Source organism: Phocoena sinus, chromosome 2 (assembly GCF_008692025.1).
Source record: "Phocoena sinus isolate mPhoSin1 chromosome 2, mPhoSin1.pri, whole genome shotgun sequence".
Classification (NCBI taxonomy): domain Eukaryota; kingdom Metazoa; phylum Chordata; class Mammalia; order Artiodactyla; family Phocoenidae; genus Phocoena; species Phocoena sinus.
The window spans coordinates 66,449,654-66,466,781 of NC_045764.1; the positions used below are offsets into that span (position 1 = coordinate 66,449,654).

Sequence of the window (17,128 nt, forward strand, 5' to 3'; positions counted from 1 at the left end):
CCATGTGGCTGAGGTTGGGAGCAGGAAGCTTCCTTGAGAGTCGAGTCTTTCTCTAGCCATCTCTGCCTTTCAGCTGAGTCTCCTTCCCCCTGGGATGGATTTCCCCATAAAATAATGTCTTGTCTGAATTAATCTTATTTTTTAAAAGGAGAAAGTCATCATATTGTAAAGACAGATCATAAAAAGACGCATCAGTCTGTCAGGAAGACTGTTAATATGAGTATTTGTTTAGCAGAGTACAGTGCACCCGAGGCAGCCTTTCTGGACCAGCCCTGGGCCTGGAAGGGGCCTTTCATTTGCAATCCTTAGAGCGTCTAGGGCTGGCAGCTTTGCATTCTGAATACGGGCACTGTAGCAGCCATACTCTGCAGAAGAGGCCGGGAGAGGCCCCCCCAGCTGGAGGGACGGCTCCCTCAGTCCCAGCCATGCCCCAAACCCTTCCATTCGAGAACTAATCAATGTGAGGGATCTTTAGAAGACATCTCAGACAATCTCTCCGTTTTGTTTCATTCTTTAAAAAAGTGACGTAGGCCATCACATAAGTACGTAGATAAAAAACGAGTAGTATATGAAGTACATGGTATAAAAAATTCTATGCTGTGAAACATGACATGGGTAACACATAAACACACAAAACAGAACAGAGAAAACCACAAAAGTGGCGTTTGCCTTTCCACAGTTGACCACTGTGAACTGTTTGGTGTGCATCTTTCTCAGTGTCTTCCGATACATTTCTATCTGTCTCCTGCATGATACACATACATTGTTTGGTTTTTGTTAGATGGAATAGAAACATAGCAAAACTTGGTACTTGAATTTTTTTTTAATTAACATTCTACTTTGGGTTTCTCTTTAAAAATAAAGCTATAAAACTAATACATGTTTATCATAGAAACTTCAAAATCAATAGAGGGGTAGAAAATAAAAAGTAAGAAAGAACCCTAAAACCCCAAAAAGAAAATCTTTTCCTTCCTTTCTCTTCATTCCCACTCCCGAGAGCAAACAGATAAAATATATTTTTGTGTATCTTTTTGGAAATGACTATGCACGTACAGGCATTTAAACACTCACATCCTCCATCTGTTCATTGAGGAAGTGAGAGCTCGGAGAGGTCACAGGGCAGATCCAAGGTCACACAGCTGACTGGGGCAGAAGCAAATGCAGAGCCGGGCGCCTCAACTTCAGAGGCAAAGGCCTTTCCATGGCACATCTCCAGGGAGTTTGCCCAGAGCCAGTCTCAGCTGGTGTGGCTAATCCTAACCTCCACCTTGTCTGCCAGGCGGTGACACTTCTCCATACCGCCCACGTCCCCCGGCCCCGTCCCCCCAACACCGCTGCCTCGCAGCGTATTAACGGAATGCACTTGTGCGGCTTGTTCGGGGCGGGGGCCTAACGGTTTTGTTTCACTACACTGCTGTCTCTGCCAGAGCTGTCGTCACAGCAGAACAGCGTCGTGGAGCCTCCTGGCAAAGCGATTCGTTCAGTTTGTGCCTGCGCTTTCGTTCCCCAGATTACAAGTGACAGTTACAGGCAGAAGACCCTTCCCGAGGATGATTCCATTTAAGTAATCCCTTGCCCTGGTGGGAGCTGGTATCTGGTTAGGGCTCTTGCCCCTCCCTCTACAGGAGGCTATGGGGCCACAGGCCTGCCCCCCAGGAGCTCACAGCTTGGTGGAGGAGGGCAGCACACACCCTGATACACCCACCGCTGATCTGCAGGTCGCCTGTGTTCCCTCTCTGTTCTGTGTGTGTGTGTGTGTGTGTGTGTGTGTGTGTGTGTGTGTCGACCTTGGCCATCTTGGCCCCAGATGTGCCTACAGCATTGCCGACATCTGGTGGAAGGAGAAAAGTCAGCCAGCCATGGGGAGTATTTGTTTCTGGTTGACGCAGGATGGCCCCCATCTGGGCATCTAGGAAACATCTAGACGGACAGCCCGAGTAATCTGTATACCCACATATTTGATCCTGCCACCTATGACAATGTGAGGTGGCAGAGCCTGGACCAACGAACTCCATCCCTCCAGCCAAGCCAGGCCTGTTCTGACCTTGCAGACAGAAAAGAGGGAAGCCCAGAACCCGGACACTGGTACAGGGATGGGAGGGTGTGTGTGTGTGTGTGTGTGTGTGTGTGTGTGTGTGTATGGGGGCAGGGGGTTGGGAGGGGAGGGTTGTGCGTGCATTTGTGTGTTGGGGTAAGGGGCTGGCAGCTAGAGAAACTCTGATCTAGAAAATGAAGTCTCTGGACTTCACGGTTCTGCTCGAGTCTGGGGCTGCAGGTGTGGCCCAGGGCCGGGAGCTTTGGGGTGGGGCAGGGTCTTCCCTGGCTCTTCCTGATTCACTACCATTCAGCAACCAGTGTCCCTCCCAGCAAAACAAAACCTCCCGAGATCGCTGGTTCCACAGTGCCCTCCAGTGGGCAAGCAGAATATGTCTGGAGAGAAAGCCTTCGCCACACGTGGTCACAAGTCACAGGTGTGGATCCTTCAGGCATTTTAGAATCAAGGTTCAAGTTCCTCCACCTGCTTCCATGCCTTTTGGAAGATAAGGTTCTAAATGAACAGTTGGCTGTTTGTATAGAGGAGTGGGAGACCGGTAGAAGTCTGTAAAGAGAGAGCAAGGGACTGAGGACTGGGGCACCAGTGTTTTAGGGCATTGTGGACAGAGACTGGGTGAAATGTAAAACAATGGTGACTCGTGTGTGTGTGTGTGTGTGTGTGTGTGTGTGTGTGTGTGTGTGTGTGTGTGAAGTCCTGTGCTAAACAGACTCCGCCCTGCCAACTCCCCCCATGACTTTGCTATATCCTCTTTAGATACCCCAGCCCATCAGGACCTCTTAGCTTACCTCTCTCTACCCTCCATAGAGTGACAGTTGTTTTTTGTTCTTGTTCTTGTTTTTGTTTTTGCTTTTCCAAGGCTTCCCAAGTCTGATTATGAGGGGAAAACACAGACTCAACAGGAGGAAATGGGTTCCAGGAGTGTTGCCAGTTAAGCTGGTAACAACTTCCCTTGGTCTGAGTTTCTCCACGTGAGTTGGGCGCCTATCCCAGGCTTGTTGGAAATTAAACACGATCACGCATAAGTGCCCCAACACGAGGCCTCCCAGATATGCTGGCTCCCAGCCCCAGGAGAGGCTCCTTGAGCCCAGTTCCCCATCTTCCTGCCCTCCATATGGCACGTGGTTGCCTCCTTCACCACAGAGCTGACAGCTGGGTCCCACTCTTCCTCTTGTATTCTTCCTCCAGCTCCTCCCACATCTTGAATATGACGTCCTGTGTCCCGTCTTTTCTCTGTCTCAGTCCTCACTCTGCGTTGCACCCTCTGCCCCAAGATGCACATCAATGTCCTCATCCACCATCCCCTTTTCTTGCTGCTTCTTTTTGAAAAGAACTTCTCCCACCGACTTTGTTTCATTGTCATCCGCAAGATGACTCCAAGGGTCCTCTCTGCTCGTCCTCTGCACTCCCCTCACCGGCTGCATCCAGCCGCCATCCCCCTTTGATGCCCAGCCCTTTATAACAGGTGTCACCATCATGGTTGTCACCAGCTTCTTTACCTGTTCTACGCCAAGTACTTCCAACCCACAGAAAAGAAAGGTACAATCTACTATCCCATTGAAAAGTGCCTGATTCCAACCCGCTGAAGGCAGCTTTGGGGAGGAGAGTTTAGGCTGCAAGGCCTAAACCAGCTGCAAGGTAGAGGATGCCCGGGAACGGTGGGGTCACCAGGGGCTTGCAGTGTGGGGCAGAGAGAAAATGTCCAGCTCAGATCCAACAGGTGAGGCTAGCCCTCCTGGGCCTGCCTGCCACCTAGGACCTCTCCTCCCCCAAGAGTCTCCTAGGGGGGCTTTTGTATTTTCTGTCCTTGCCATCCACTCCTACCCGGACAGTGACAGATGCAGACAGAGGCTGGAACACAGACCAGAGGGAGCTAGGGTGCAGAGAGAAGATGCAGAGACTCAGATGCCTGGAGCAATAAAGAGCCACCCAGGGACGGAGGATGAACGTCCTGGGCACTAATGGTGGTATATCATTTCACCCTAAGCAACTGTGATCAGGGAGGACGGGGCACCGGGCCCATATTCCAGATGAAGAAACAGGCTCAGAGAGGTTGCCAGGGCCACGTCACTGGGGCATGGCTGAACTGAGCGTCAAGTCACAACCTGCTAGATTCCTGGGCACAAGGCCTTTCTGTGACCACCATGGAGAGACACACAGAGACGCTGTCTCCATACTGCTTCTCTAATGACTCAGTGTGTGCAGAGAAGGGAAAACCGTCATGCAGAGCAAGGGAGGGACACACACAGGGGGGAGACACAGGGAGAAAGGCAGACAGAGATTAATAGGGAGAAAAGGGACACAGATAAATAGGGAGACAGGAAGACAATGACATAAGGAGAAGGGAAAATTAGCTGCTTCTCTCTCCGTATGGGAACGGATTTGGGATAAAATACACATTCCGGGTCTCACCCCCTGATCTTCAGAATCAGAATTTCTGGGAGTGGGACCCAGGAATGTACATTTAAAGAAAGCTCCTCGGAGTAGCAAAGTGTGCTTTGAAATGCATCAGATAAATGGGATAGATTTGTGGACGGCTAGAGGGAGGGATGGATGGAAAATTCGCAGTAAAGCAAATACAGCAAAATGTTAACCGAGGAATCTAGAAAGTGGGTAACACTGTCCACTGCACAATTGTTTTAACTTTCTGTATGTTTGAAAACTTTCATAATAACGTGCTGAGTGTGTGGAAGTTCCTGAATGATCCTGATGATTAGGCAGGTCTGGGACCACTGTAGTAGGAGGGAAGGCATCCTCAGAGGACTTCTAGAGAAGCTGTTGCCCTGAGAAGGCCCCCTGCACTCCCCAGCCATGTCACCTCCACCCCCCGCCCCCAGTCTGACCAGTCCCACAGCAATCCCAGAACTCACAGGAGCACCGCACAAGGCCCTGCCCTTCTCCCTGGTCCCCTAGGGCCTCCTGTTCTGCACGGTGAGCAGGATTTTCTGGGTCGTCTGAGGCTGGTCTCTGCAGGGCCCTGGTAGCAATCCGATCCGGCTGGCGGGCAGTGCGGGTTTGGGCAGAGCTTGGAGAGGCAGGGCTAGAAGTTCCCTTGGAAAAACTTGAAGCCGAACTGCTTACAATGGTCCTTGAGCACCTTGGCCAGAGCTGGGAAGCCACAGAAGAAGACCTGCACCTTGCCCTTCTTCTCAGTGGCTAACTTCTGGAACATCTGGACTGCACAGGGTTGGGGGAGAGCAGAGGGAGAAGAGGGGGGACCGTGGACCCGCCCAGTGACACACCCAGTGGAGCCGAAGATGTAATGGGCCAGGATGGCTGTCCTCCCCATGAGGAGCCCCAGGGCACAGCTGCTTGGCTTCAGCCATTAGTTTAGGGGCCGTTTGCTCAGTGAGTAACCTGACTCCGACCCCAGGGAGGGGCTGGACCAGAAAGAAATACGACCCAGGCCCTTGGTTCAAGGAGCTGCATCCATGGGGGAGATGTGCACTAAACCAGCTGCAGTGCTGTAGGGCGATGGCAGAGCCCAGAGGGTACACTGACTTCCAAAGCCCCAATCTCATGCCAGCCCACGGGCCTCCATCAAAATGCCGCTTTCCTGAAGTCAGGCTTTCTCCCCCAGCGAGGAGCCTTTTCCACCCCAGGTTCTGCTTAAGAATTGCCTTTGCCTAAAGTTCTCTTGGTGCCGAAGCCCCGCCGGCACCCCGTTCCCCCTGGGCTCTCACTATCTAAACATGGATCATCTATAGCAGTTTGAAAAGCAATACCTTCTGCTCACTTCAGGCAGACTCTGCACCCCAACTGGTAAGTGCTCAGGGAGGAAAAATAATAATAAAACCAACCTGAGGAATAAAATAGAAAGACTGCAAACTATTCTGTGGCTCTGGGCCTCAGTTTCCCTGTTTGTACCAGGAAGGGATAAGACTTGATGCCTCCCCGGGACTCTGTCCACTGGGGCCTTCAGACTCTGGTTTGCAGGGGGTCAGGGCTGGGAGAGGCCTTGGAGGTTATATGGGCTAACTTCCTCTGTGATCAAATGGGGAAACGGAGGCTAGGGGTGGAACAAGCGGTGCTAGTGATGGAGCCAGAATGTAGGTCCCCTGCCTCCCGTTCCAGCCCTGAGATCCTGGCTGGACTCGGATGCTGGCCTCAATCTTTGCCCCTGCTTGCTTGGCCCTAATCTCCCCAGTCACTGCCTCAGACTGTCAGACCCACTAGTCCCTGCAGGCTTCAGGGCTCCAGGTGGCCTTTACCTCGTTCCAATCTGGCCGCCCAGGCTGGTTGCGTGTCTGGAGGCCCGTGATGGAATCCTTCTTCTCCTTCTTGGCCTGGAGGTCGAGGGCCATCTGCAAACCAATGGCCTTCATGTCATTCTTGCCCAGCGCGGAGGTCATATACATGCGCAGCTCCAGGAAACGGCCTACGTGGGGGAGGAGAGGGCAGGGTTGAGGGGCCAGCACCCATGATGGGGCCAGGGCAGGATGCCAGCCACCTTGTCCTGGGGCTTGAAGGAGGACTCACACTGTCGGCCAACCATATTCACCCAGTACCTCCATTTGACCAGCGCTGTAGAGAGGAAAGATGGCTCTCTTGAGCTGCTCGAGCTGGGTAGGCCCTGTGCACAGCACAGACGAGTTATCGTATAGCCATTGTCTAATGTAAGTCTCACAACCACCCCAGGAGCTGGACCTTATATTTACAGAAGGTAAGTGAATCCCAGGGCAGCGTGGCTGTCCTTGGTCTCTGAACTCATGCCCTTCTGTGCCTCATGGTGTCTGCTTAGCCTAGTTGGGGACACAAGCCACACACACATGGAAAGACCACTGAGACCAGAGTCAAGGGTTGAGTGAGTGGATCAGATGGCAAATGCTACTGATGTACAGGGCAGGCTGGAGCACACACACAGCTGCTTCCTGGGACGGTGGGGATTGGGCGAGGTCTTGGAAGAGGGCTGAGACTCAAAGGGGAGGTGAAGGAAGCACCCTAAGAAGGGAGTAGCATGAGACAAAGGTGGGAGGCTGGAGTTTGTGGGGCATTATGTGACTGCCTGGCTGGAGCAGAGCATCCTTGAATGGGTGCAACAGCAGGTAGGACTGGATACACAGTGAGGCCAGAATGTGAAGAATCTGGAATGCCCAGCTAGGGAATGGGGGCAGGGAGAGGGTACTGGAGCAAGGCATGATGAAATGAAAAGAGCATTTCAGGGAGGGGAGTCAGAGGACTGAAGGGACAGGGCAGAGACTGGCATCTAGGAGACCATTAGGCCTGAATGTCCACAGCTCTGTGTCTGCAATAGGACAGGTTTGTGAGATACTGATCCCACCAGCTCTAGGGCAATCGGTACATCCAGGTGGGCACCTCTGTGCTCAAGCAGTTTCCTCCATTCTCCCAGAGGTGGCAAATAAATGTCATTTTCCCGGTGTGCCATGATGGGGAGAAGACTGCCCAGGGCTGCCCCACACCCCTGCCACAACGCAGGCCAGAAACGGCGGGGCCTGATCTACCACGTTGGATTCACGAGCTGACAATCCTTTATCCTTAAAGGATTCTCTCTCCCTAAAGGATTCAGGCCAGCCCAGCTTGTTCTCTATTGTTTCATATGCCACGATTAGCCCACTTTTCCTTTGGCTCAAGATCTCAGCCATTGTTAAAATGCAAATGGCCCTAGGAGGGACACCACATTTCATTTCACACATCACTGAACTTCAGTAGTGTGGTGGTGCAGGAGGGAAGAAGACATACCGTAAGGGATGCCCACCTGAGACAGCCCTGGCCCTTCTTCCTCAGAGTCACTGCCCCCCCCCATTCCCCCACACAGGGGTAAGAAAGGAGAGAATGAGACATCAGTGCGGGAGGGAGGAGGAGGTGCTGTGGAGGTTTTCGCTCTCTCCAAGACAGCGTGTTCCAGACAGTCCTCCCATTTCTGGGACACTCTCTTAAGGAAATCATCCAAAGCAAGGGGAAAACAAAACTATGTGCTCATGCATATTAATTGCAGCTTTATTTATGATAGCGGAGAATTAGGAATAAACAAAATGTCCAGGAGTAGGGGCATGGTTAAATAATTTACGGCAAACCACCGTATCCTTCATTACATAGCCATTAAATACTACTAGTACTGGTACTACTATTACTACTAAATTTATGGAGCAATTACTACTACTACTATTACTACCACCTCTACTACTATTAGTACGACTTCTACTACTGGTAAGTTGACTGAGCAGTTATTAAACTCCAGCGCTTGTTCTAAGTGCTGTACATATGATCTCTCACCCAATCCTCACAGCAATCCTATGAGGTAGGTACTTAGCAGCATCCATATTTTTCAGATGAGGAGATAGAGGCAAAGCAATGTGCCCAAGGTTCTATAGCTATTATGGGATAGAGTAAAAGACCCAACTCAAACAGCACAATTGAAGCTTCAGGTATAGAAATTAAAAATTATAAACCATAAATTCTTTGACTCAGACCTCGGTATATGATTAAAGTTGAAATCAGAGGCCACGTGCTTCAGCTGCAATGAGAAACCTTGGAAGAAATTTGAGGTAACACAGTTGTTGACTCAAGTGGCTTTGAGAATGCAAAGCAGTGGGTTAGCTGTTACCCTTTGCTTACACAGATTTGGAAGAAGCAAACAGCAGATATTTATATACCAGTAACTAGAAAATTTAAATTAAATCTAAACTTCTCCCTTAGGCTGTCATCATAAAAGCAAGTTTCTTATGAATTAATATACTTAAAAGCATTTGGAACAAAGTCAATGCTATATAAATATTTGCTTTAATTGTTATTTACAAGAAAGGGCAAGAAGCTTTACTACAACATTCTAGGGTTTATTTGTTCTCTTCCAAAGACTGTTGACTGGTGCTTTAAGCCTTTGGATGTTTCTTATAGTAAACTATATGTGTTTGAATGTTTTTTGTAGAAAACTGTGTCTGATTACTTGAACTTATAAACTATGTTTAGCATAGGAATTTGAATTTACTCATGGCAACATTGTGATAATTAACCAGCCAAATAAGATCTAGTTCCAGTGGACTCAACACTGTAAAAAAAAACCTCACCAATTCTCTTGAAGTTAGAAACATATCTAGAGATATTCCTCCTTATCTAAGATCTTCCGTAAGTAAAACATAACAAAACAAAATAATGACTAACAGATTAACTTTAAACATAGTACAAAACCTCAGTATTCCACAAAGATGTCCCATGAGGACTATTAAATAACCCAGAGAAACATGTTATCATACAATGCTTAGTAAAAAATGTAGGATACAACACTTGCTGGGTGGGGAGGGGAGACTGCAGGGCCTGGGGGGAGGACATTTAAACATTCCAATTTAATGAACACATAAAAGAAGGGACCATCAGCAAAAGAATTCGTACATGCCAAGCTGTATAATTTTTATCTTAGACCACTTTCTAAATTTTTTGATTGCTACCTCATCAGGAAACATATTGAGCACACACCCCCAGTAAATATGTATGTTTGTTCACATGTTCGTTTCTACTTACAGATTACATCTATTAAAATTTTATGCTTGAGTAAAAGGAACCATATTACTCTCTCACCTTGAACAACTAGAAAAATAAGCAAGATATATAAAACAATGGTTTCCAGACATTGGTCAACAGGTCATGTAGGACTGTCATTACTGAGGGAGGAAACACTGAAGTGAGCCTTACAATTTCCTGGTGTTGGCCTCACTGAATTGAGGAGACAGAAATTGGAGATCAGGGAGCCAGGACAGCTAGAACGTGCCAGGCACAAAACTAGAAAAAGGGCAACTGCAGAGAGGAAGAGAGACCAAAGGAAGAAGAGAAAGAGGAAGGGAGGATGAGGGCTCACTAGCTCTGGAAATCTGCATAAAGTTCCCCCTCAGTCTTTGGCTTAGTGTTAATCTGTACACTTGTGAAAGAAAATTACCAGAAAACATGAGGCTTCACAGTACCTGGAGCTCAAACAGAGCTGGCAATAGTTTGTGTTCCACCATCAAGAGTGCAGACACCTTCTAATATATAAGGCAGTAGGATGAGTCCTCAGAGGTGCAGCACCTAAGCCCTGAGGCTGAATTGGCCCCACAATAAAGGCTGTTCTGGACTCACCCTAACAAAAGTTAAAAGCAAGTCTTGAAAGTATCCAAACCATCCTAAACAATGTCACTGTGCACAAAGTACAGTACTATTAAAGAAATACCACAAAATCCAGACCACAACGTGCAATTCACAGTACCTGCCGTCCAGTAAACAATTATCAAGCATGTAAAGAAACAGGAACACATGACTCATAACTAGGAGAAAATTAGTCATTAGAAACAGACCCAGAAATGACAGAGATGATGGACTTAGACAAAGATGTTAGAGCAAATATTATAAATGTGCTTGAGAATGTAAAAACAAAACAAAGCAGCTATGATGAGAAGAGGAATGGAAGACATAAAAGATACCCAAATGGAACTTCTAGAGAAGAACAACACAATAAGAGAAATGAAAAATACAGTGGATAGGATTAATAGCTGTTCTAGGTGTTTTGGGTTTTCCCTATAAATTTTAGAATAAGCTTCTTGATATCTATTTTTTAAAACCTGCTGGGACTTTTATTAGGATGGGAAGGATAGATAAGTTGCTGCAGAAGAAAAGATGAGTGAACTTGAAGACACAGCAATAGAAACTATCTGGTATGAGGCACAGATTGAGAGGAAAAAACAACAACAACCATACTCACAATCACCTGTGAGTATCAAACAGTCTAAGATCCGTGTAACTGAAGTGACAGGAAGGAGAAGGGGAGACAGAAAAAAAATATGTAAAGAAAAAATGGCTGAAATTTCTCCAAATTTGATAGAAACTCTAAGCCCAGATGTCCAAGAAGTTCAATGAACTTCAAGTACAAGAAATATACAAAAACTGTTTCTCAGAGATGTTTTGTAGTTTTTAGTATACAGATCTTGCCCATATTTTGCTAAGTTTATCCTTAAGTATTTCATGGTTCTTAAAATTCTATTTAGAGATTTTCAAATACTAATTATTTGTTGTTTGTAAATAGAAATAGAATTGACTTTTGCATATTCACCTTATAACCTGGACCTTGTTGAACTCACTATGAGACTGATCTAAATAAAGAGCTAAAACTATAAAACTTCTGGGAGAAAACCTAAGAGTAAATACTCATGACTTTGGGTGAGGCAAAGGTTTTAGTTAGGACACAAAAAGCATCAAGAATGAGAGAAAGAAACCTGATAAATGGGACATCATTAAAATTTCAAACTTTTGTTCTTCAAAAGACAGTTTAAGTAAATGAAAAGACAAACCACAGACTGGGAGAATATATTTATAAAATGTACACCTGGTAATGGACCTGTTTCCATAATATATGAAGAACTCTTACAATTTAATAAAAAGAAGAAAAATATCTGGATTTAAAGAGCAGACAAAATATTTGAACAGACACTTTACAAAGAAGGCATACAAACAGCAAATAAGACCATGAAAATACCTTCAGCATCATAATTAATTAGGGAACTGCAAATTAAGAGCATATTGAGATATCCCTATATACCCACTAGCATGGTTAAAATTAAAAAGACTGCCAACATCAAGTGTTGATGACTTGGTGCTTTGTGACCACCTAGAGGGGTGGGATAGGGAGGATGGGAGGGAGGCTCAAGAGGGAGGGGATATGGGGATATATGTATATGTATAACTGATTCACTTTGTTATATAGCAGAAGCTAACACACCATTGTAAAGCAATTACACTCCAATAAAGATGTAAAGAAAAAAATGTTGATGAGGTTGTGGAGCAACTGGAACTCCACTGCTGATGGAAATACAAAGTGGTACAGTCATTTGGGAAAAATAATTTGACAGTTTATAAAACTTAGCACATACCATACTACCCGGCAATCCCAATTCTAAGTATTTACCCAAGAGATGAGGAAACATATGTCCACACAGAGACTTTCATAGTCAAAAATGGCTAAAAAGTGGAAATAACTCTAACATCCATCAGCAACTGAGTGGGAAAAGATTGTGGTATATCCAGAAAATGGAACACTTCTCAGCAACAAAAAGGAATTAACTACTTACTTTAATTTAACATGCAACAGCATGGATAAATCTCAAAGGTATTATGTTTAGTGAAAGACGTTAGAAAAGACTACATACATATTATATGATTGCATTTTTATGAAATTCTAGAAAAGGAAAAACTATAGTGATCAAAAGCAGATCAGAGGTTGCCAGGAGCTGCAAGTGGAGAGAGGGTATTGATGCAAAGTGAGATGAGGGAGCTTTTGGGGGTAATAGAAATGTCCCATGTTTTGATTATGGTGATGGTTATACAACTGGACACACTTGTCAAAATGCCATTGTCTTTACTGGACACTTAAATTGATGAATGTTATTGTATGTAAATTATCCCTCAAGAAAACTTAAAAAAAAAAGTGTGAATACAAATCGTCTGAGAATCATGTTAAAATGTACCTTCCCAGGCCCTATTCCCACACAATCCGACTTGGAAGGTCTGGAATGAGGCCTGGTAATCTAACTTTTTAATAAGTGCTCATTTTGAATAAAAAGAAATGCCATAAAAAAGAGAAATGGGGTGGGGGAGGCTATACATTTTTTTTTTTTTTTTTTTTTTTTTTTTTTTGCGGTACACAGGCCTCTCACTGTTGTGGCCTCTCCCGTTGTGGAGCACAGGCTCCGGACGCACAGGTTCAGCAGCCATGGCTCACGGGCCCAGCTGCTCCATGGCATGTGGGATCCTCCCGGACCGGGGCACGAACCCGTGTCCCCTGCATCGGCAGGCGGACTCTCAACCACTGCGCCACCAGGGAAGCCCCAACACTATACATTTTTATAAAATGTGAATAAGAAAAAATATCAGAAGGAAATCCTTTAAAATGCCTGGATACCTAGATGGGATTATGAATTTTTTTTCTCTTCTCTCTTTTAAGTTTCACAAAATATTACATTTTATTGGGGGAAAAAAGCAGCCCCCTCTCCCCCACATTTTTTTTTTTTTTTTTTGGTGGTATGCAGGCCTCTCACTGTTGTGGCCTCTCCCGTTGCAGAGCACAGGCTCCGGACGCGCAGGCTCAGCGGCCATGGCTCACGGGCCTAGCCGCTCCACGGCATGTGGGATCTTCCCGGACCGGGGCACGAACCCGTGTTCCCTGCATCGGCAGGCAGACTCTCAACCACTATGCCACCAGGGAATCCCCTCCCCCACATTTTTGATAGAATAATCTAAACACTTTCTTAAAGAGACCCTGAACCCCGCTGCCCCACCTCCATCAGGCCCCGCCCCTCTCCTACCCTCCTGAGTCTCCTTGGCCTGGTCCATCTCCAGTCTGGTCAGACTCACAAACCACTCGAAAGACCGCTAGTCTCGGTTGATCCAGATGAAGTCCACCTACGGAAAAGGGTCCAGTTCAGAGGGGGCCTACCTCATTCACTCATATCTGTGATCCAGGGCCCTGGTGTAACCACACTGCTGTGAGCAGGGCACACGTTATCGCCCCCATTTAAGGGAGGGGGAGACCGAGGCTCGCAGAGGTGAGGAACATTGCCCAGGCCAGAGAGCAGCGTGGGATCAGAACTCGGGGTCCTGACAACCAGGTCAGGATTTTCTCTAATAATCTATTGTTTACAGCGAGCAGTATTCTGAGATCTTAAGTTTAGGACAGCCAGAAAAACATTACTTCATTGTTTTTTTTTAGAAACTCTTTGAAGTGGTCTACACAGAATAATAAATTTTCAAACGGCAAACGTTTTCATTTTAAAACCACCGTCAGGTCACGGCTAGCAAGCATCATGGCTGTAACTGAATCCCGGCTGCCTGACTTTCAGGCTCCGTGTTCTTTAATGAGATGCCGGCCTTTAGGGCCCAGAATGTCTCTCTGGGGGAGCCCTGAACACAGAGACCAATGGATCCAAGCCGGGGAGAGGTCATCTCTCCCTCCCCTGCCTCTGCACAGGGGGCACGTAGCTCTGGTGTCTGGGGAGCTCCCCAGTCCTTCCTGCAGGAGGCGGTGCTCACTCACCTTGTGGAGCTTCACGTCAGCATCCTGCACACAAACCCTCCCTCCCGGAGCGCTGGCAGTGGGGGCAGATGTGCGTTCTCTTCTGGTGCCTGAGGGGAGAAGAGAGGAGGGGCTCTTGAGTTTGGGGTGAGTATGAGATTTCTCAGGACCCCAGAGAACAGTGCAGGGCACAGGGAGGGAGGTGGGGTGGCAGGGCCCACCCCATGAGGAGGGGGAGGGGTGAGACCCGAAAAAGAGCAGGAGAGGAAAGAGAGAAAAGGGGAGAGGGAGCCAGGTGAAAGGAGGGAGAAGGCAGGGTGGGGAGGGGAGGCCGTCTCTCAGGACTCTGCCCTGGGATGCAGGCAGGGCCACAGCCTGTCCACCCACCTGTACAAGATGCTCTGCAGGACGGAAGCAAAGGGGGTGATGCCGACGCCTGCCGCGATGAGCACAGCATGCTCGGGGGCGAAGATCCTGCGGTTGGGGGTCCTGTAAGGGCCATCGATGTAGCACTGCATGCAGGAGGGGTTAGAGGAAAGACAGGATGGGTGGGTGAGGGAGAAGCGGACCCCGACGCTTCAGGACCTCCCTTTATATGCAGGCAGTCATCTCCTGGGCTGGATCTGGCTCCCACTCAAAGCACATTCTACACGCTGTGGTCTGAGCCCGAGTCTGGGAGAGCCCTAGAACGTTCTCATGCAGAGCTGGTGAGAGCAGGGCCCAGCCAGCACGCCCCGTGTGCCCTGCGAGGGCAGGGGTTTGGTTCCGTTATCTGGAGACCTGGGAGTCAGACGGTGGGGACTGTGGAACCCGGGTACCAAGAGCCACAGCAAGCCCTCCCCGTGGGCAGAGGCTTCGATTCCTCTGCTTGGGGCCACCCCCTTGAGCCTCTCACCTTGATGTTGCAGAACTGGTGGTTCTCAGAGGACACCTCGGAGACCTGCAGGGAGTAGAGCAGAGAAGGTGGGTCTCTGGGAGTGGGAGGGCCAGGCATTTCTCAGAGGCTTCCTCACCCTTGCCAGTCTGAGCAACCTTACAAAAAGGGAATTGCCTTTTCTGTCCCAACCATTCCAGGGAGCATGGGGCACTTTTGAGGGAGAACATCAGTGGTGTGCTGGTACACGGACTCCTCAGAAAAAGAAAGCACCACCACCAGCAACGACAAACTCCTGATTTTTAGTGTCTAGATTTCCGGTGTAAACACTGCCATCATGGCTCCCACCAATGACTGTGCTTAATAACTGGCTCTCAAAATTCCTGAAAATGTAACAATCGCTCTAGAGGTCCAACACAAGTCAGCTTCAGGGTGTGATGGGAGAAGACTCACCCCAGCCGCCTCTTGGGCTCAGCCACTCCCAGATAGCTTTCATGTTTCTAGACACAGCCCCGGCCTTGAACGTTCTTTCCCTGTGCCTAGAGCACGCTCTCCTCTTGCCCAGCTGGAAACTTCCTGTGCATCCTTCAGTGTGCAGCTCACTTGGAGTGGCTGCTCCTCCTGGAAGCTTTGCCCAGCTGCTCCAGGCAGAAAAGCCACGCATGGGCCTGGTTCAGAGTTTGCCCCTGCCCTTGGGACGCTGCTCTGGGCTTGCTGACAGGGAGCTGCCTGAGGGCAGGGAGCAGGCCTCCTCTGCTCTGCCTAACTCCTCCAGCCCCGAGGACAGGCAGACCAGATTCCCTGAGGTCAAAGTGCTTCCTTCCTGAAGATGAAGGAAACAGAACCCACCCACCCCAAAGTGCTGCAGGGGCCTGTGATAGTTTCTTTCTGGTGAGGAGTGACCTTCACAATCATCCAAGCAAATCCCTTATTTCACAGAGAGAAGCCAAACCCGAGAGTGTGGAAATGACTCGCCCAAGTTCCCATAGAGCTCGGGGTGGAGCCTGGGTCTCCAGCTGCCCATCCTGCACTCACCACTTCACACCACGTTGCTTCTTTGGCGGCAACCGAATTCTGTGTCCTCCACAGTGCTGGATGTGAACTACTTGTGAGGATTATTTTAGGAAGTACACTGTGAGAGGGATACTTCTCTTACAATTTTTAAAAATCCTCTGATTGCAAGGAGAAAGCCTTACATCATGGTTATTATATCTTTAACATCTCTCTAACACTAACCCCTCCTCCTTTTTTTTTCCTTTAACAATCTGAGAAAGAAAGAGACGGAGAGCATGACAGAGAAGAGAGAGGGAACAAGCAGTGGATGCAGCTCAGGCTCAGAGCCTCACTTAGCAGACAAGAATCTGGCAAGAATTTAATCACATTGCTTTTGCTTTCAGAGTTATCTTCTGTTTACAGCACGTGATAACTGGTTCTTCATTAAACATGGCAATCTAAAGAGTCCTTTTAATGTACGATTAAGTTGAAAGTAATGCTGGGATGTAAGGAGAAAGATTCAGTAGGAAATATTACCTGTGGGAAGTAAATATGGCAAAAGTTATGAAGGTGCCATGCAGGTGACTGGCTACAGAAACACCACATGGTGTGTGGTCCTTCCTGAATGTGGCCTGCCCTTGAGGCCTTCTCTTCCAAGTTCCAAGGACCCACCCACCGTTCCTGGGAAGAAAAATCATTGGCTCTCCAGGCTCCAGCCCCAGCTTCCTCAGCCTTACCTGGTCCAGGTGCTTGGCTGCAGCTTCCCACTGTGCCTGAACCCCGTCCTTTGTCCCCACGTACAGCAGGCCTTCATCCCCCTGCTGTGGAGTTCCCTTGGGCCTGTAGGGCATCACCTCCACAGAGACATTCTTTCTGGAGGCCATTGCACCTTGTGCCGAGGCTCCAAAGTGGATGGGCTGGGGCTGCAAACCCTGTTTGGTTTCAAAAAAAACAGTGCTTTATGATTTAAACCTCAAGATCAGTACGTGTTAGTTTTTTTTAAAGATTCAGCAACTACAGAACTTTCAAGAATAATGTAAAAAAGTACCCTGAATTGGAATACACAACTTCTCTAAACATTTTCTCTGTCCTTCCAGATCTTTTTCACACACACACACACACACACACACACACACACACACACACACGCACACACACACTTTCACATAAATGGAACGTACTGCTTTGTAATTTGCCTTTTTCACTTACTATATCTTGA

The 17,128-nt window shown here is 47.9% G+C and overlaps 1 protein-coding gene across 1 annotated transcript in view; it reads right to left on the reverse strand.

Moving 5' to 3' along the window:
* Positions 1-4,977: 4,977 nt before the first annotated feature.
* Positions 4,978-17,128, reverse strand: part of NOX5 (NADPH oxidase 5) — a 30,979-nt gene continuing 18,828 nt past the window's right edge. Inside the window, 7 exon segments of the mRNA XM_032623151.1 lie at positions 4,978-5,225; positions 6,265-6,431; positions 13,336-13,432; positions 14,064-14,093; positions 14,095-14,152; positions 14,430-14,554; positions 14,938-14,982. Coding sequence (XP_032479042.1) covers positions 5,094-5,225; positions 6,265-6,431; positions 13,336-13,432; positions 14,064-14,093; positions 14,095-14,152; positions 14,430-14,554; positions 14,938-14,982 — 654 coding nt within the window. The 3' untranslated portion in view covers positions 4,978-5,093.